This window comes from Meriones unguiculatus, chromosome 1, assembly GCF_030254825.1.
Source record: "Meriones unguiculatus strain TT.TT164.6M chromosome 1, Bangor_MerUng_6.1, whole genome shotgun sequence".
Taxonomy (NCBI): Eukaryota; Metazoa; Chordata; class Mammalia; order Rodentia; family Muridae; genus Meriones; species Meriones unguiculatus.
The window spans coordinates 187,401,545-187,422,636 of record NC_083349.1 but is presented as its reverse complement, the minus strand read 5'-3'; the positions used below and the strand labels follow the sequence as shown (position 1 = coordinate 187,422,636).

The 21,092-nt window shown below is 41.5% G+C and overlaps 1 protein-coding gene across 1 annotated transcript; it reads left to right on the top strand.

Annotated features, from left to right (window-relative positions):
• Positions 1–394: 394 nt before the first annotated feature.
• Fdx1 (ferredoxin 1) lies at positions 395–20,199 on the top strand. Its single transcript, XM_021641236.2, has 4 exons — positions 395–729; positions 6,456–6,580; positions 14,866–14,995; positions 18,712–20,199. Exons 1-4 carry the CDS (start codon positions 533–535, stop codon positions 18,824–18,826), a joined length of 567 nt encoding a protein of 188 aa, XP_021496911.1. The 5' UTR covers positions 395–532; the 3' UTR covers positions 18,827–20,199.
• Positions 20,200–21,092: the final 893 nt, after the last annotated feature.

Genomic DNA, 21,092 nt, shown 5'->3' with positions numbered 1-21,092 from the left:
AGGCCGAGCATTATTACCTGCTTTCTCCCGCAGCCCTAAATAGCAAATTATTCGTTATGAGATGGCTTATGCTTTTATTTGTGCCTCTCTTCATAAAAACGCCGACTGGCATTTTAAAACTTTGTGAAACTGTCTGCTGTCCTGGGTGGGAAAAACCTGGGTCCCTTTTACTGTAACTTGAACTCACGGTGTTGGAACCGCGATGTCCTGCTCTGTTTTGAGAGTGCGGCGCAAAAGGCGGTTCGGTTAACCGCGTGGCCTTCTGGTCAGTCCTCGGCAAGTAAGTAACTAATTGCTGCTGAGTGCAGAGCTGACTTGCAGAAAGGGTTCAAGGTGAACTCAGAACCGGGGGCCGGGAGCCACGCTCGGCCCCGCCCCGCGTGGGCGTGGCAGCGGCGTTGCAGGGCGCGGCCGCGGGTTATAGGACACGCAGGGCGCTCGCGGAAGGGCAGAGCGCTCGCAGCGGCACCCGCGGGACCCCCAGCAGTTCCTGCGCAGGACCCCACGAGACCCGGAACCTTCGCATCGGGCCATGGCGGCCGCTCCGGGCGCCCGACTCCTGCGCGCCGCCTGCGCCTCCGTCGCTTTCCGTGGCCTGGACCGCCGGCGGCTGCTGTTCTGCGGGGCCCGCGCGGGGACTGCCGTCCCTCAGTGGCCCCCGAGCCCCGTCGTGCGTGCGGAGGGAGGGCCAGGCCGGCCGCTGAGCCTGTCTGCGCCCGCGCGGAGCAGGTGAGGCGCGGCGGCGGCGGCGGTGGGTCCCGGCGTCCCGCGGCCTGCGTTTCCGCCGGCGGCTCCCTTCCGCCTCGCCGGCTGGCCGGTGGCTGGCCCGGCGCCTGAGAGCCCTTCCCCTGACGCCAGCCGTCCCGGCCTGGCCCCGGCGGTGTAGGGCGCCGGCCCTGGGGCTTCCTCGGCGGGTGTCCTTGTCGAGCTCACTGTCGTGGCTGCTCCCTTGGCGCGGCTAGCACACGCTTGCCCTTTGTGCTGACTTCAGCCTGGGAAGGGTTGGGACCGCCTGCCTAGTGGGAATGGTAGGGTAGGGTTTAAATCCGGCTTACCTTCAGTCTTTGTATACCTAGGATATCAGTGTTGTCCCTACAGGATGGTTTAACGGATAAATGACTCGGTACAGGGGACGTTGGTCTTGCAATCTGATTGAAAATGGGGCTCAGTAGGCAGCTGTCACTTAGAAACAGTTCTTGGAATCATAGTGTAGAGAATTCTGTGGTAAATGTTGAGAGAGATGACAGACAGGTCTCTCCCATAGCTGGAAGATTGATATTGGGTATATTTGTTTCCACAGTCACTATCCCCTTAGCTTTGCTGAAGATAATATTTACTCACAGTTTCTGAGAGTAGCGACATTGTGAGAATTATCTGTTGTCAATGTCAATGCAAAACACACCTGTTGCTTCAAAGGGAAGATGAGAGTTTCTTCAAAGCCATGAGCGATCATGGTTTAGAAACACAGATTAAGGTTTCCTTGGATTGTATGTTCCTCCCTGCAAGAACTTAGCTTGACTTTTGTAGTCTCGTGCCTAAAGAGAGCCACAGATCAATGTGCTTGTCAGATAACACTTACGGAACAGCAACTGGATCACAGGGTTTTGAAGCTATCTCACATCTTTAGCGTTAGGATTGGAAGCTGATGGTCTGTTAGGGTAACACATTCCGAAACTTACTTTCCTGATAATGATAAAGCTCAGAAACAGTGTCTGGTGTTCATGCCATGGAGGGCATGAGCAAACAGCCCAAGATAACTAACTGGCTGTCTCTAGAGCTGTGGCAGTCATCTCTTCACAACCGTGAATGCCTGTGTCTGGTGTGTCAGTCAGCAGAACACTCCCCACAGATGCAGCTTCTTGAGAGAACTTCTGTTTGACCCTAGTAGAGCAAAGCAGGAAATGAGAGTGTGTGTATACATACCTATGTACATACGTATATGTATTTTGCATGAAGTGACAGGGAAATGGGGGGGTGGAGACCTGTTCAGTCCTGTTTCCTCTGGCCTCTCTAACTGTTCACCTGTGGGTGCCTTAATTTCTATGGCAGATGCTTTCTGGATTTAAGTTGTGACACATTGAACATAATCAGTGTAACTAGTATTTAAAGACACACACGTGCTTATGCAAATTGGTTCCCATGATTTTGCCGTTAGGTTTTGGATGTTGTGCTTCTTGACGCAGTACCAGACCTTTGCTCTTAATATAGCAGCTCCCAGTCATATGTGGTTATCGAAAATTAAGACAACTGAAGCTAAATAATATTTAAGGTTCTGTCTTGCAGTTACGCTAACCACATTTCAAGTATTTAGCATGTGTTGAGTATCTACTCTGCTTGGCATTGCCAGTGTAGGACATTTCTGTTTAAGTACAAAGTCACATTGAACAGTAATTCTGGAAGCTAAGTTTTAAGTTCCACATTTATATAAACTCTCAATAAATGAATATTGAAAAGCTTTTATTCCCAAATGCCCTGATACAGTACTTAATATTTTGGAGCAATTAGATTAAAAAGGGCTTTCACATATTATTTCTGTTATGTCTGTACCTTTAAGAGAACTCTGTAAAGTAGCTACATAGGTGTGAGGGTATAAAGTTTTCACATTAAGTAGCTGGCGAAACCAGGCCTAGACCTTGAGTAGGTGTTGTGCTGAAAAGCAGATGACAGTTTTTCTTGTAATACTGTGGATGGAGCTAGGGCCCTCTTGTGTGTTAGGCCTTTGATCTACTGAAGTGCTACAGTTGGCAGCTCTTTAGTTTATACTTTGATGAGTCATTTCAGAGCAAAAGTGATGAGGGAAGGAGGGAGGCATAGGCTGGCCCTTTTCTCTTGCTAGTGACCCAGGTTATGTAGCAAAAAGGGTAAACAGCAGCTATCCTTTACTCCAGTGGTTCTCACCCTGTGGGTTGTGACACTTTTGAGGGTGTCAACCCTTTTATAGGGGTTGGCCAAGACCATTGAAAATATATTTACATTACAGTTCATAACAGTCAAATTAGAGTTACGGAGTTGCAACAAAATAATACAGTTCCACAACATGAGGAACTGTACTAAAGGATCACAGCATTAGGAAGGTTGAGAACCACTGCCTATTCCACTAAGCCTGGGAAGACTTACAGGGCTGTGGCCTTGTTAGTGTGTCTGCCAGCCTCGAGCAGAGCGAGTGGCTGTTTAATTGGTAAGGTTTAGAAGAGCTACCTTATTCCACTACTTGAAATCTTACTGTTCTTAGAAGAGGCTGTGTGCATGCGGCCACAGCTGTTGTAGGGGAACTTGTCTGTACAACTGACCAATCAGTCCTTGGCAGGGAACAGACAAGTTAATGCTGGTCAAGTCCATGCATACAGTGTTTTAGCAATGAAACATTTCCATGCACTTTCTCTATTTGCACTGTTTCTCTTAATTCGTTAAACTACAAACAGTTTAATTCTAAGGATGTAGCTCAGTTAGAGTGCCTGTGTGGCATGTGTGAAGCCTGTTTGATTTCTAGTGCCACATAAAGTGGATGGGGAAACATATACTTGCAATCCCAGCACTTGGGAGGTGGAGGCAGAAGGATCAGGAGTTCAGGATCATCCTTGGCTACATGGAGTATTGGACCTCAGCCTGGGATAAGTAGAATTTTGTAAAACAAACACAAACAAACAAATCAGTGGAGTCACTACTCTGTTTTACCTGCATATAAGGAGTGGTTTCCATGGTCACGTCCATAATACTGCTTGTTAGAAGCAAGATCAGAAGCTGTCTCTTCTGGCTGTTAGGTTCTCTGCTCTTTCACTTGAAGAATTACCTTTCCTCTCTTATTTATGCTTCCTTCCATATCCTTTAGCAAATCAATTACTAATTTTAGCATTGGTTAACTAGGGTTGCATACCTTTAGTCCAGCTGTTCTCAACCTTCCCAAGGCTGTGACCCTGAAATACAGTCCCTCATGCTGTGGTGACCCCCAACCATAAATGATTTTTTGTTGCCACTTCATAACTGTAATTTACTGTCTATTATGAATCATAATATGAATATCTAATATGCAGTATATCTGACATGTGATCCCTGTGAAAGAGTCGTTTAAACCCTAGGTCGAGAACCACTGCTTTAGTACATAGTTGCAGTCCAGGTTCCTAGCAGCAATAAGAACTTGGGCTTTAAATAAAAGTTACTGATTCCTGTTTGAGCTCTACCATGGCTTAGACATTTTATGCATTGTCAAAATTGTAAGATAAGTGTCCTGACAAGAGGCTGATGTTAAAATGGTTTAAATTTGTTGTTGTTGTTGTTGTTGTTGTTGTAAGGTTAGCTCTTGTGTGTTCTAGAACGGAAATCCTAAAGCCCCCGGCTTTGAGTAATTCCATAAACATCCAGTTACTGTAACTTAGCTTCTAGGCATTTGTCCGTGTCATAGTTCTCCAACTCATTTTGCCGGATAGGTTGGGGACAGTCCCATCTGGTTTTTCCAGTATTAAAAGCCAAACGAGTTCTAAATGTGAGCTCATTTTCAGCGTCCACAAAGCTGTCTTTTAAGCCTAGTATCCCTACGTTCAACTGTACTGCCCAATAGCCCAAGCTGAAAATATCAACATCCCCCTTGCCCGTGTGTGTTTGTGTGTGTGTGTGCATCTTAATAGTACAAACATGGATTCCTAAACTTCCCATTTTACTACATAGCCCAATGACTCAAGTCCTTGCCTCTTAAATCCTTCTTAAATTTGAGTTTTTAGAGAACTTCCTATCCTTAAGGGCTGTTGTTATTCTCAGCTGTTTTACCTTGAAAATAGAGAATAGCTGTTGGGTGGTGGCCTGAGGACACTTACTTTACAGAGATCGGGTTGGGACTGAGGTGTAGAAGAGTGTTTCCAGACTGTCTCTGAGACGGTGCAAGAAAGTTCTTTTTCTGTTCTTTGACAGTCCTGGGAATTGAATTGATACATGTTAGTGATGCCAGGCAAGTAAAAAACAGTTGTTTTTAAAGGCCTCTCCCACCACCAATTAAAGATGTTTGGGAGCATAGACCCTTTTTTGAAGGCACATACACAAACATTTTTATTTTTATTTTGTTTTCACAGTTTATGCATTATATATCCCGATTGAAGCCCCCTTCCTCAACCCCTCCCAGTCCCAACCTGCCCCCATCCCGTTCTTTTTTAGTTTGAAAGTAATAGACTACATGCATTGTACAAAGTGATGTAAATTTTCACTGATATTGTAAGATACATTTTTATATGGCCTTTCTAATCAGCAGGAGCCTTTCATTCAGTGCCATCTTAACACTACTTGGGAGAGGATGTTCATCTTACTTATTTGTGAAATGTAGTGATTGGATTTGCACTTCTGAAAGATATTTCTAGCCCTGAAATTACTTGAATCCCAGTTTTACTTATGGTGAAATTGGCTTCTTTTGGGGTGAGGGTATTGCCATCTATTGATAGTGGCAAAAATTAAAATTAATTATTCTAAGTCTGTATCTTCTAAGACTTGTTAATGGAGAAGAAAGCTTCAGGTGCTAATATAAGGGTTGTTTCTCACATTTTAATGCTGTTTGGTAGAAAGGAAAGTAACTTAGGTCAACTAGATGACAGATAACATAGTAAAAGCACATGCAAAGGTGCACGTCTTTCCAGGATTCTGTTAGTTACACTGAATATACCCTGTGGGCTTAAATGAAGTGTTCGAAGACTCACAAAAGTGTAAAGCAGCTGACCCTTGGAGCCAGAGACTCACTGACCAGACACCTGCACAGTGGTGACCCCGTGGTTAGCAGAATGGCTTGTGTTTATAAAGCTGACCACAAACAACCTTGAACTCTTAGGGCCACCGTCACAGAGACAATGTTTTCCTAAGAGCTTGTGAAAGCAAAATGGGTTCCGTGAACTGAGGTGTAACTTGGTGGTATGTGCTTAGTATGTTTGGGGGTCTGGATTAATCTCTGGCATAGAAACCCAAACAGAATCACTATTGCCACCATGACAAAACCCAGTAGACTTCCTGGGTGGTAATGACTGCTGGGTGTTTTCACAGATCTGTGACTAATGGGGAGACAAACTAAACTCTACAGCCTGACCAAGTTGCTGGGTAGGAAAGTAGTTTTCTTTTAAGGTGATAGAGCTTGCCCTCTGTAGGTGGGGTAGATGAATAGACCTTCAATTTGTGCTTCTTCCTACACGTACGTTCATTCATTTGACCCTGCAGATTAAGTTGGGAGTTGATTTTTTGCCTTTCATTTGCTGCTGTTGTGTATGTTGATGATGGGTGTGTGGGCACCCATGGTGTATTTGTAGAGGTCAGATGATCACTTCCTGGAGTTGGCTCTCCCCTCCCTTTACATGAGTCCCAGGGACCCAAATCAGGTGGCCAGGTTTTTGTGGTAAGAGTCTTTATCTCCTGAACTGCCTTTCTGGACCTTGAGTTTTGTTTTGAAATTACTAAAATACTGAAACACTGCTCGCTGCTTCCTTTCCCAGCTCAGAAGATAAGATAACGGTCCACTTCAAGAACCGTGATGGTGAAACATTAACGACCACGGGAAAAGTCGGTGACTCTCTGCTAGATGTTGTGATTGAAAATAATCTAGATATTGATGGTTTTGGTAAGTGTTCCTGAAACTCCCCAGGTAAACTTCTAAAAAGGTTACAGGTGTTTTTGTTTTTGTTTTTAATTTTAAACTATGACATTTTAAGTAAATATTATAATTTAGGACATGTTAATTTTTTTGTAAAGATTATTAGAGGCTAGAGAGATAGCTCAGTGGTTAAAACCACATACTGCTCTTTTAGAAGATCTGAGTTGTGTTCCCAGCACCCAAGACAGTTGGCTTATTACTGTCCGTAACTCTGTCTCCTGGGGATCCTACCCCCTCTTCTGTGTTTTCTGACACCTGCTCATATACGGCATACACTCAGGCAGTCACATACACACTATAAAAAACCAAGATGCATAATAGAAAGACATTATTTTTTACTTTTAGAAAATAATTTAAATGACTCAGAAATTTATTGTGGCTCATTGCCTACTGTTTATCTGTGTGCTGCAAGCCTGAGCAAAAAGAATTGGAAAATATAGATCAGAGGTAGTAAATACAATAGCATAGGGCAGTTTTGAATCACTTTAATTTTAAATGCTGTCTTACCTTCTCAGGAGGGGTAACATATCCTATAAAAAAGTATTATGTAGAAAATTCCTCCATATTGTCTAACCGTATGTACCAAGCTAGTGTTCCCACACCTCCATATTACACCTCAAGCGAGCATTTGCTGTGCCTAACTGGTTCTTTGCCAAGGATTCTTTGGCTCATTGCCATCTTTGTACCCTGGGAAATGCAGATTTTTAGACTCAGGAGGTCTAACCAGCAATGTTTAATTTATTTATTATTTTGTTTGTGTGTGCACACATCTTATGTGAGGACTTGCCTGTGCCATAACACATGTGAAGGTCAGAGGACAGCTTGGTGGAGTAGTTCTTTCTTTCTACTGTGTGGGTCCTGAGGATCAAATTCAGGTTCTCTGGTTTGGTGGCAAGTGCCTTTACCAGATGAGCCATCTTGCCCACCCAGCAGTGTGTGTTATAACAAGCTGCTCCCATGATTTGGATGGTGCATGATAGATTTGAAAAGCACCAGTCTAGAGCAGGGCTCCTTATAGCCTTTTACTTGTCATTCCTTTTTGTTTAAGACATTTTATACACCCTTGGGTGAACAGTTTATAGTTATACAAACTATATAAATATATATAGTATACTGTTTACTGGTAATAAATTATGTTTATTTTGAATCAAGTACTTGCTTGTTTATTTTTATATAAAGAACTAAATATTTTAACTTTTATATTTTGGGTGTTTTAAGATGGGCCTGTATATAGCCCTGGCTGTCCTGGATTTGAACTCAGAGCCACCTGCCTTTGCCTCTCAAGTCCTGGGATGAAAGCTGACTATGTTGTTCACATCCTACTGTAAGAACTGTTGTTAGTTTTTTCCTCCTCCGTTTTCTCAATTCTGCATTAAATCAGCCTCATGTTAATGCTGTTGCAGTTTTTCTTGTCAAAAGGAACAACCCTTTCATTAAATAGTAACTTACAAAAAGCTGCCTCCTGAATGCTGGGGTCATAGGTGTGTGCCACCAAGTCCAGCTGAACTGCACTTTTAGTTAAGCTTTGCTAACATATTCTTTCACAGTGGGTGCTGGTGTGGTGAGCAGTAGCTGAGACTAAATTCTGGGATCAGATTGTTGTTCTCAAACCAACATTGTCACCTGAGACCTGGGCATACTACTTGAATGTCTCGGTGCGCACTTTCATGCTCTAGAAAATAAGGGTAATAATAGTTCTCTCATCACTGGGTTGTTCAAGATGGGAAGGGCTTATCACAGAGCTAAGTCTGGCAAGAGCAATAATGTTTGTGACATTTTAGTTTGGTCTGTCCCCAACCCCAGTCACCCCTGCATATGCACAGCATCCATGGAAAGCAGCAGCCCTGTAATTTAGTGTTGGTGAAAACGGTTCCCTGTGTGACTACTGGAACATAAGACTGGGTTTGAAGCACTCAGAGAAGTCCCATGCCCAGAATATCGCCACTATTTTCCTTGCTTGCTGGAAGAGCTCTACTCTAGGGAATTCCGTATTCTGGCAGGTTGCTGTGTGGTGAGAGTTTTGTCTCTAGAACATGTGCCTAAAATAATCAGCTTTGTTGGTTTGTGATGCACCTTGGGCTGAATAAGAGGCAGCTACACAGAGTGAGATGCCCATAGCAGGCTCTAAGTGGCTCTGGGATCTAGAAGATGAGCCTCTACTCTCTCATTCCTGGCTGACCTTGAGGTCTCTTACAAGCAGGAGTAAAGACTTAAGGCACATATTGCTGGGTTATTGAAGGGTTTGCCTAGTTACCTGAGCCTCTTGGCACCAAACATGTAAGCCTCTGGCTAGTCATTTAGCTTGCCACTAAGCTGAGATCCACACACTGAGGAATAGGAGCTTCAGAGGATTTGTGTAAAACAATGACTAGGAGACAAAAGCAGCAGTGACCACCAATGAGCAGCAACTACAGCAGACTTGGGGGCAGGGTGAGCTCCTTATTCCCAGAGTTTTCACATTGTGATACCTGCATGCGCACAGAAAAAACAAAACAAAACAAAACAAAAAGCACTTCAAGATACATAAAGAGCAATGTATAGTCCTTACTTGGAAAAACAACCAAAAAGCTGTCAACATAATTGTCAATAAGGAGACCCACGTGTTAGATTTGTTAGTCTTTTTTTTTTTTTTTTTTTTGAGACAGGTGTCTCTGGGTAGCCCTGGCTGTCGTGGAACTAGCTAAATATTAAGTCAGGTTTAAAAACTGTGTGACAAGTGTTCTTTGGCATGTTCTAGACCTACATCTATATGTGGAAGCTGTTAGCACTCTGTGAGAACATGTAAAAGAAACTGTTTTTCCAGCCCTTGAGAATACGTAGATGAAAGCTGTAATCAAACAAGGTTATTTTTGTCATTTTCTCTGTAGATTGAGTTTCACTTTTAGGAAGAGATGCTTGTCCTAGGCAATTTACTATAGAGATGTTTCTAACAAAAAAGATTAGCAAAAACAGCTCTCCGTCACAGAGAACCTTACAGTCATAGATTGTAAGGCTGTATAGTTGTATAAAACAATTCTAGAGGGTTTTAAGAATAAAACACCAGAAGAAAGTTTTTTTATTACAAAAGTTCCTCTACGTATTACTTTTCTGTTGCTGTGATGAACACCTGACCTAATATATCCCCTGCTGGCCTTGAAATTATGTATCTGAGGCTGGCCTTGAACTCCTGGTCTTTCTTCTCCATCTCTGAATGCTGGGAGTACATGAGCCACCATGCCTGGTTCCCATCATGCTCAAGAGTAATCCTAAGGTGTTGTGTATGCTAGGCAAGCTATTTTCCCAGCTCCAATTATTTGCTTCTAACCAGCATCTTAGAGAAATAAAAAAATAACAGAACATAGAAAAACAGCATCTTTCACAGGGGATTTACTGTGAAATAGTTATCTATTTTATGAAGTGCTTGTGTAAAATTAAATTCATACTGTTAGTCAAAGTTAAAACAGTATTTTTTTCTTAAACCCTTTTGGTGTGGTTGAGTAGGGTTTTCCTGCCTAGGCTTGTTTGTCCACTCTGTCACTCTGTCAGTGTTGTGACTTTGGGCTAGGGCCATAACTTCTTGTCTTCTCATCAGTAGAGTGGGTTAATGTTATTATCTATCTTGTAAAGCTGCTATAACGATCAAATCACTTAATCCAAGTTTATCAGGATCTTTTCTGTTGGGATAAAACACCCTTGTCCAAAAGATTTATGGAAGAAGACATTTTTCTTGGTTTACACAGAGTTCCCCGTGGAAAGTCCATAATTAGTGAGGGAGACATGACAGCAGGTGGCCTTGGCAGTAAGCTCAGAGACCATATCTTCAACCACAGATGTGAAGGAGAGGGGGGAACTGTAAGTGGGGAGGCTACAAGCTCAAAGCCTGACCCAGTGTCATGTTCCTTCCAGCAAGGCTGCACCTCCCAAAGGTTTCCACAGCATCTTTCCAAACAGCACCAGTTACGTGAGTTCAAGTGTTTAAGCACCCGAGCTCCCACATGGCTGACCAAGGCCATGGTTTCTGCAGTGTCTGCTCATGTGATCACACTCATTCTGTGACCTTAAGCTCTTCCTAGATGCTGATTGAGATTAAATTTACATCGTTGATTCAGTTCTTCCCTTGAACATGTAAATTCAACCCTCTACTTAACATGTATTTTTGGAAATCCCAAAGGTATTTAAAACCCAAGTCTTGATTTTTTAAAATATTTATCTCCTCCACCATATGTGTATAATAGTTGTGTGTGAGCACAGGAGCACACATGCTATAACGTGTGTGGAGGGCTGAGGACAGGTTGCAGAGTTAGTTCTTTTTCACCAGTGTGCACCGTGAGCATAAATCTCAAGTCATCAGTCAGGCTTGGCAACAATTGCCCTTACCCACTGAGCCATGTTGCTAGTAAAAATCATGTTCTTAAGACAGCTTTTGATCCTCCCTCCCTTCCCCTAAAGCAGTCTTTCCTCCAGCATTTCCTGTACCCTTTAGGAGCACTATCCAGCTGCTGCAGACTGAACCCTAAGCAGTGGTCCCCCACCCCTCAGTATACCCAGCCCATCAGCACCTGCTCTCACTTAAGCCTTCAGAAGCTCCTCTTGGCTCCATTTATTTATTACTTGGCTCTTCTAAGCCACTGCATACCTAGACCTGTGAACCTGCTTTCGATCTTGAGTCCTGCTGGGGTGAACATCCTACATCAGTTGTGTCAATTCTCTGACTAAAACCACAAAGGACTTGCCATTGCACTTAGGATTAAATCTGTATTCCTCATTGGCCTAAAAGGCTACACATGATATGCCTTCCCACTGCTCTTCCACCCTCCTCCACTTCTCATGGTTCTTCCTGTTTTGGTGATGCTGACCTCTTAGAAGCTTGAACTCATACCATCCTCGACACTTCATGCACACATTTCTGTCAAGACACGGTCTTCTCTCTCCCATCCCACAAATGCTTATTTACTCTTCTGTGTCTATCAAGTGTGTTTGTATTAGTCCTTTATGTCATACAGGGCAAACACATCATAGACAGTGACAGAATACTATAGAAAAAAATGACTAGATTCTGGGATGTACAGTATTGGGTCCAGGCACAAAAGAAATCCTCGTTTGCCTAATCACCTAGTCCCTAGTGGGGTTTCTCCCCGTACTCTCAGCCCCTTATAGATTTTCATTGCTTGTAGCACCCAGTCTGTGATCGTTTGTCACTGTTTGGTCTGTCCCACTGCTTTGCCTCAGACTGTCCTTTCATGACATTTACCACATCTCACTGCTACATTTATTCACTCCTTGCATTCTCCTTCTGTTGGACTGTGATGAGGGATACAGTCACTCTCAATTTAGTCCTTATTGTATATGAAGGGATGAGTAAATAAATGAATCAAAATGGACAGTTGTAAACTTAGGAAGCAATACAATATGTAAATGTTCTTTCTACCTTATATGTTAGTAGATCGTTTCAGTATTGTGTGTTTCAGTATTCTGCCACTTGGGGGCAGTTACACATCTGTTATTAAATTGATCTAGCTTATTGTTTCAAATTTTCTTCTGTATTTTTTGTGTGCCTGTTTTATGACTATTCAAGATGAGAGATCCCAGTAATGATTATAGAAGTCTGTATTTCTGCTTGCTGTTATGTTTACTGTTGTATTTCTGATATGGTAGATCATCCTTTGGACAGTGTGTTTATACATAATTTCACATTTTCAGTATGTTACCTCCCATGCAGCTGTATCTTAGGTTTTGGTTAGGGAAGGGATTGGGTATGGGTGGGTGGCCCGTTTTCTTGTCAACATCATAAGTGAACAAGATAACCTTAATACAAGAGTCTCATACAGGAAACATCCTGTCAGCAACACTCAGATTTCATAAATGGAAAGTGGAAGTTTCATGTATGTATACAGTGTACTTTTATCTCCATTCACCACTACTTCCCTCCAGCTTCCTTTAGAGCCCCCTAACCTGTCTTTCTCTGAACTTCATGTCCTCCTCCTCTTGATTATTAATAACTTTCTGAGACCTGTTAGTGCTGCTAATATGTGAGGGGTGTAGGGTCATCCTACCAGTGTCATGTCCTCAAAGAGCAGTGAATCAATCTCCCCCAGCAACTATTAACTGCCAATAGTACCTCTGCCAAAGGAACTCCTCCTCCATCTTTCCTGGAGTTTTGCCTGGCCTGATCTTGTGCAGGTAATCCCAGCTGCTGTGAGTTGATATATGCAACAGCTGTGTCATGTCCAGATGTCAGCTTTTCACAGCTTTTCTCCTTACCAACTACTGCTTAACATTCTTTCTGTGCCCTCTTCCATAATGTTCTCTGAGCCTTATGGTTACTTATTTTGGCACTTTGACCAGTTATGAGTCTCTGTATTAATCACTGCCTACTGCAAAAGCAAGCCTACTTCCACCAGAGTTGAGAGTAACACAAGTCAGTGGTTAGAAACATGAACATTTCGAAGGCAGTTTGACAGCTTAACCAATAAGCAAAACAACAACAACAAATCCCTAGGACCTGTAATCTGTCTTGTCATGGATTTTTGATCAGGGTTACAATACAAGGCATGGAATCCCTTCTGTGAAGCCAGTTTAAAATCCAGTCAGAAAGTTGTTGGTTACCCTGTAATATGACAGTCATGTTCCTGTTTCACCAACAGTAACATGTACACATCCTGTCAGACAACTTAGTGTGGCATGCAGGGTTTAGTGCTGGATAAGACCTTTGATACAGTTCTCCCTGCCCCCAGCAGCCTGAGATTTCTTACCATTTCCAAATAGTAATTATCACAACCTACCAGGTATGTTGCCAATACATATAATTTATACTCAGGTGAGGTTGGTATTGTTACTATTAAGAAAACTGGCGCATGTAGAATAAAGAAGCCTACCATGACATAGTTAATAAACAGAAGTGGTTAGAGGCAGGGAGTCTGGTTCTAGAGCTCATATACTCTTGTGCTTCATTACTTGGGCCTTCCTGATTACTGTTTTGAAATGGCTTTAATAAAAACTAAGCCTTGTCTCTTCTCTTCTCTCCTCCCCGCACCCACCTTGCTCTCTGTGTGCTTACATGTATTCTGGTGCATGGTACCAAGTTTTCTCACCTTCTACAGGGTAGGCAGGTCTTGTTTCTACTGCTGTGTTGTGTTCTCCAGGCTATCTGGATGGTGAACTTCTAATAGTGCAAGTTTGTGTGTGTGTGTGTGTGTGTGTGTGAGAGAGAGAGAGAGAGAGAAAAGAAGAGAGAGAACTGCTTTAAAATAGTTTATTTATGATTTGTTAACATTGTGTGTTTGTTTTCTGTGCATATTTTATTTGCCAGGATACCTGTGGTCACACGAAATGTTTTCACAAAATGTGGGTCATTAGGGGAGAATTTAGGAAGCTTATATGGTTGGGTTTCCTTGTGAGGAGATTTCTGAATAAAGTCTGAGGCTGTTTCTCAGCATTCTGTCTTGATTTGAACGGATGGCATGATTTTGTTAGTCTTCTTTGTGAGGTGCCTGGCACATACAAGGACTGAATAAATAACTGTTAACTTAATGGTTTAAAAATGGAACAAGAAGCTGTTAAGAGGGCTCTGTTAGTAAAGGCATTGGCCACCACATCTGGCCACATCTCAGTGAGCAGAGTCTGGTCACTGAGACTCACATGGTGGTAGGAGAGGACTAACTTTCACAAGTGACCTCCACATTCACTCCGTGACATGCATGAACACATATGCATGTACATATACAACACACAGATATTGAATAAATATAATTTAAAAATGAAACACATTATTTAAATCTGGGGTGCTTCTTAAAATGTCTTGTTTAATTCAGCCTGACTAGAGGATTGAGAGGGAAGAGTGTCTAACTTTATTTAGGTGAAGGGTAGTTTGCTTTCTCTTGGATAACGCAAGTCCTTACCAGTTATTTTGAGCTCTTCAGGCAAGGTGAAGTATGTGAATCTGATTATACATATCATGCTGTATGTATTTCAGAATATGTCTTTATGTGTTGTGTGTCTCAGTTATGAACTTATATACATTTTAATAATAGAGTTGTGTGGGCTCATGGTCCCCTCATAGGATGTGTTCAGAACCTTTGTGAAGTACTATGTGAGTGATACTATGTGTGTCTGAACACTATGTGTGGGTGGAGGACCTATTCCTGACTCATTATTCAGTCATGAAATCCTTTTGTTTAGAATTGTAGCTGATTCTAACATTTAGAGAGATTTTGCAGCCAGGTGTGCACAGCTGCAATGATGCATGGCATGTTCCGCCCCTGCTGCTCTTACAGGTGCGTGTGAGGGGACCTTGGCTTGCTCTACCTGTCACCTTATCTTTGAGGATCATATATATGAGAAGCTAGATGCCATCACTGACGAGGAGAATGACATGCTTGACCTGGCTTATGGACTAACAGACAGGTGAGTAGATTTGAAGGACGGGATCTTAACTGTTGGCCAGGGTGGCCTTACACTTGCGTGTGCTGAGGTGATAGGCATAAGACACAAAGCCTGACCTGTCAGGTAAGGTTTTAAGGCTGCTTCCCTGTTACTGACAACCTGGAAAAATGTGCACTATACTCCTTTGGGTCTAAGATCACTTCTACCAGTGAGTAGAAGTGCCCTTGTGGGTAGAGACCAAGTCATCAAGTTTGACATCCTCTGCGGACATTTCTCTTTCACTGTCTACACATGACCTCCACATGTAAAACTTCCACAAAGTCAAAGAATTAACTGATAGTAATATAGCTTCTGAATCCTAATATATCTTTTTTAGTCTATTTTTATGCCAGGAATTAATATTTATCACAATCTCATCGGCTGGAATTAAATGGAATGCTTTTTATAGTATTCTTGGAGGACAAATTTAATAATTGAACAGAATTATAGTGGAAATTTTTACCTGTTTGAGAGAACTGAGTTTTCAGAGAAACTTAATACATAATAGTAATTATGTTGAAGTGACTAGTTCTTTTTCTAAGTGTATATTAAAGTAAGTTAATCAGAGCTTATTAATTAGTAGGTAGAATTTCTCTTAAACACAGTGAGCTACACAATAGCAGGTGGCATTAGTGATACTATTTTTTAATTATCCAGTCTTACAGTCAGGGAAGGCTTCTCCTTGATTTATGGTATCAAGGCAGCTATTACTTACTGAGAGTAGGTTTTGTTTAACTGTATTTTTTTTACCCTAATGAAGAATAATTTTTAAAAACTTTATTAACTTACAAGATTTCTCTTTTATATGCTAAGAAAAAAGTTAAAGCAGTTATAATGATAGTAATTTTATTAGTTTTTGTTTGTTCCTTTTATAGATCATCTTCCTGTTTTTCATCCCAGACACAGTGCCCTGTCTATCAGTCAGCTATGTCCCTGCCTCACCTCCCTCTTATGGAGGTGAGACTACTACCTGGGAAGAGAGACTGAGAGCAGCATACCTTTTATATTATACCCAAGCTCAGTGTGCCGGCTGCCCTGACCCAGAGTTGTTCTCTGGCCCATTGTGGGCTTGTTCTCCCATCACTGCACCCACAGTATTCTACTTTGCCTCACTGACAGTTGCTTCTTTTCTGAACCAGTAGTCCCTTAAAGTGTAGTGTTGCCTTACTCATCATGTGAACATGTGGAGTATCTAATTGTCTCACTGAGGCCTCCCAAGGTCTATAAACTCTGGCTCTATTGCCTTGCTGTGGTTTTGATGTGTTTTGTTTTGTTTGCTCTTACGGAGAGCTTGGTGCATAATTGAGTATTGTCAATGCTGTTTTGAATTCTACAAAGAAGGCTTACTGATGGGAGGTGGTTTTTGTTTTTGTTTTTGTTTTTTTCCCAGTGTCAGAACTCCCTATAGTTAACATGACTTCCTCATTCCAGGACTCCCCAGTGGGGGCTTCACTATATCTGAGTTTCTGTGTTGCCCCAGCCACTTTTAAACTATAATTATCCATGTAATTTTTCTTTTCTTCCGAGGAGATTCTGGGGTTTGAATTGGGGACTTTTGGACATCAGGAATGTGTCTGTCATGGAACCACACCCTAGCCCATGTGTGTCCTTGTCAGTGCTTTACAGCAGCAAAACGGAAGCCATCTACCCCACCGCGGATGCTTCTTTGAGCCTCCCTGTGTCTGTTAGCAGGATCTCAAATGTTCTTAACTTATTTTGTCTCTTATAAACGTTCAATCTTACACACCCTTCAAAGTCTATTCTAGGTACAATCTTTCCTGGCCAGAAATACGGTATTAGCCTCAGAGGGGTTTCATTTATTTGTTTGGTTGGTTTTTTTTGTTCTGTTTGTGTGGCATTTGTCACTACCTCACATTGCTAATTATCAGTGAGTTGTCTCGTCTCTCGTCTCGTCTGATTGAAAGTTCACTCTATAATGTTGACATGAGCAATTAGTCTCTTCAGCAGTCTTGCCAGGAAGCCTTTTATTCTCCATCTTGATGATCAGCCTAAGAAACAATAGAAAGTTCCCTGTGAATATACTATCTTGTGCTGATTTTGGATTTAGAGTAAACCACTGGCCTGCTCCACTCTAAATCCTGTGCTTTCCTCTGAATACCTCTCCTGTGCCCAACATGTAAGAGGTGCTAATAAGAAAGTATTGAAATCGGTTTTCTGTGTATACCATTAACATACAGTAGTGTACCCATTGACATTTAGTAGAATAATCATTGACATTTAGTAGTATACCCATTGACATTCAGTACTTTTACCCATTGACATTTAGTAGTAGAAATTTTTTACTAGTATGCATTCAGTAAATGTTTGGTAAATCCATTAATGAAGCCAGTGCTTTCATACCATGCTTTGTCAAAGACAGTTTGTATGTAAGAGCAACTATTTGTTCCAGTATTTATAATTGAACCCAGGGCTTTGCACATGCAGGCCAAGTACTTTACACTGAGCTATATTCCTGCCCTGTATTTACTCTTTTATTTTGAGACTGGATTGAAGCTAAATCCAAGCTGTAATTTAACTTACTCTTTAGCCCAGGCTGGCCCTCAAGTTGTAGCCCTTTTGTCTTAGCCTCCTGAGTAGCTGAGATGACAGGCTTGTGCCACTAATCCTGGCTTATCATGTAACTTCCTTGTACTTCTAAGAGAAAAGAAAGGTGTTGCTGATTAAAATATGCACCGTATTATTTTTTCACTTAATACACTGTATGCATTTGAAGAGTTATATAAATATATCCATACATATGCAATACATTTGTTGAAAACAAAAAATCTAATGGAAGCATAATAGGTAGCAATTCTGTGAAAGAAAGAGAAGAAAATGGAATGATGGTCATTCTCCCCATTATAGATTATAGATTTGCATCTTCTGTATTCCTCTATTACTAGTAATTTTGGTTTTATAATCCTTCTGGACTTATTTTGAAAGGGTTAAAATTCTAACACCTTTGGAATCAACATACTTGTTGTTCAGTTGGAGATACTGTGTATCGTAATGAAGTTCACATCAATGGCAAAGCTGCCTCCACACATTGTAGCAGTGACTTTAAGATGAACCTTGATTTCAGTGATGTTAAAAATATGGGGGAAATACGGGAAATACATTTTTTACAGTTGATGGTTTGGGTCTATGAATTTCATTCTTGTCTTAAAGGCTTTTGTTGTCACTGTCTGAGGCAGGATCTCATATCCTAGCGTGGTCTTTTTACTTACTGTGTAGCTGAGAATGTCTATGATCTCCTGACCTGCCTAGATCTTCCAAGTGCTGGGATTTTGCCACCATGCTTGGCCTTAGTCTGTGATTTTATTTAGCTGGGATTTGAAGACTAGTTTCCTTAGCTTGCCAGGTAAGTTCTCAGGCATGCCTTCATGCTCTCTGGTTGTTTCTCTGCATGGCAGCTATCCCACCAAATACAAGTTTGGCTGAGTCCATCGGGTGATACGTGCAAGAGCCTCATGAAGCTTTGGCCTAGCAGGTTGTTTGATGCTGACCTTCTGCTGCCCACCAGAGGGTGACATAGATGACATGGATGGTGGTATCTGTTTTGGCCCAGTGAAAACTTAAAAGATGAACAAATTCTTCAGTTGCTTTGGGAAAGAAAGTAGAAAAATGTCCTAAACAACTGCAGGCTTGTAAATGACATGTATCCAGTACTAAACTGAGCCTTCTTCCTTTCTTTGTAGGTCACGATTGGGTTGCCAAATCTGTTTGACCAAAGATATGGACAATATGACTGTTCGTGTGCCTGAGGCAGTGGCGGATGTCAGACAGTCTGTTGACAGGAGCAAGAATTCCTAAGCTACAATAAAAAGAAATACTTTCATGAAAGTCTTACCTACTTTTATAATTATTTCTTAGTACAGCTAAGTGATTACATGACAGGATATATTTCTCAGTATGAATAACTATGCTGCCTTAATTTAGTTTTATAGTACTGAAAGTCTGCATTTTTTTATTTTGATTAAATTACTAAAATGTCAGTCTAGTCAGGATCAATGGCACATGCCTGTAATCCCAACATTCTGGGAGGCAAAGGCAGGCAGATCTCTATGAGTTCGAGGCCAGCCGCCAAGGCTGCACAGAAAACCCTGTCTTGAACAAAAAATTTAAATTAGATGACAGTTGATAAAATAAACTCCTTATGTATTTTACCATGAATGTATTCAGTGATCTTAGCAAAACACAGCTTTGTAATCTCATGTCTGCTTTTTTTTTTTTTAAGGTAAGTTTAAAAAGAGTATCATTGGAGTTGGAGAATTAGATCAGCAGTTAAGAGCACTGGCTCCTCTACCAGAGGACTCAGTTCAATTCTGCCACCCACATGGCAGCTCATAATGGTCTGTAATTCCACTTCTGGCCTCCACAAACACTGCATACATGCGTACAGTTATGTGATCAGGTAAAACATTCATACACATGAATTAAAAATAAAATTTCAAGAAACAGTTTTTAAAAACTTACCATTACTCTTGTTTCATGTGGGTGGTAGAATTCTGATATGGCTTGACTAGGATGTAACCAGGGACTCTGCTGGGACCCACATCTTCTGACTTTTATATTCAGACTGAAACTGGAGAAATTATAAAGATCGTAATGGAGGTTGGCAAAAGGAGGGGCAAAGTTCACGGCACTAGAGGTGTTACAACCACAGAGCTGTGTTATAGAGGACATCATGTGACTTCTCAAACAGTACAGATACAAGATTATGCAAAACTGGCTGTGGCTGACATGACCCACTGGGACTACTACAACTGGTCCTGTACTTCATAGCAAAGGTATTTCTGTATCATTAACCTTAAAAAAAATCTGTTTATATTGTCCACCTGGTACAAGGACATATTCAGAAACTCCACTTAGAGATAAAGAGGGAGAGAGTTAACCCTATTCAGGGAAAATGTTGATCCATTTCTGGAATTCTTTAGTAAACTTTAACTTATGAATAATTTCCCCCTTTTTTTTGAAAAGGAATAAATATAGTTGATATTTATTAGGCAGAATAGGGTACATTATATTATATTATTGTTATTTAATAAAAACAGAATTCTCCTCTTTTTAAAGTTTGCCCATAATGCACTGTTCCAAATCCCATGCTCAAATCCCATGTCACTCAGAAACCCTCATTCACCTGTACATGTGTCTTTTTGTACTATAATAAAACCTTTCCTCAGTTCCTTGCTTTGTCTTATATTAAATTCTTTCTTTGGTGATTATAAGAACCTGGAAACACTGGGAAGATGCCTCAGTCCACTTTATCTTGAACACTCCTCAGCCTTCATCCACAGGCAGCATAAATGTGTGTGGAAAAGATACTTAATTGCTGAGGGAAATGCTCAGTTGTGAAGAGAGCAAAACCTCATAAATAAGCATTTCACAGTTTTGATTCAGTAAGAATTATAACCTGAACGTAGATGTAATAACACTGACAGTGCTGATTGAGCTAGGGGAATAAGAGGAATTAGATACTTTCATCCATTGAAAGAGGAATACTCTATAATCTTTGGAGAATAATGTTGTGTAAATTGTTGCCTGTAACAGCATGGAAATTGAATGAATTACTTCTGCCCATTCCTCCAGTAAGTTCCCTATCCCTCCTACATTCTTTTCTTCCCAAATCCATGTGTTCTTTTAAAACCCAGGGGCTGTCGAGATGGCTCAGCAGTTCGGAAGGCTAGGTGCTCTTGCTGAGGTCCCTTATTTGATTTCCAGTACTCACATGGTGGCTCACAGTTCCAGGGGAACTCAGTCATACTGTGTGATCAGGGTGCCACATTGCACAGCCCAGGGGGTCACTGTTGCATCTCTCCTTGTACACAATCTGCTTAACAGTGTCCCATAGTCCTGAGAAACTAGGGTGTGTTTTCATCACACAGATAGTGGTTGTGTATGGAAGATGTTTATTCCTTATCTGAATCGGAAATAAATTCTTCAGTGTTCACAAAGGGGTTACACAACGTGTTCTGGAGTCAGACATGCTACCGTTGTACTGTGAGGCCACTGTGTGCTCTCTGTAATTAAAATACCAACTAATTTTGGAAAAAAACAGGTGGGGGAAAAAAAGCCTAAG

Coding starts and splice junctions, on each gene's coding strand:
- Fdx1 (XM_021641236.2), top strand. CDS start 533: ATGGCGGCCGCTCCGGGCGCCCGACTCCTGCGCGCCGCCTGCGCCTCC. Junction 730..6,455: donor TCTGCGCCCGCGCGGAGCAG/GTGAGGCGCGGC, acceptor TTCCTTTCCCAG/CTCAGAAGATAAGATAACGG. Junction 14,996..18,711: donor GCTTATGGACTAACAGACAG/GTGAGTAGATTT, acceptor CTTTCTTTGTAG/GTCACGATTGGGTTGCCAAA.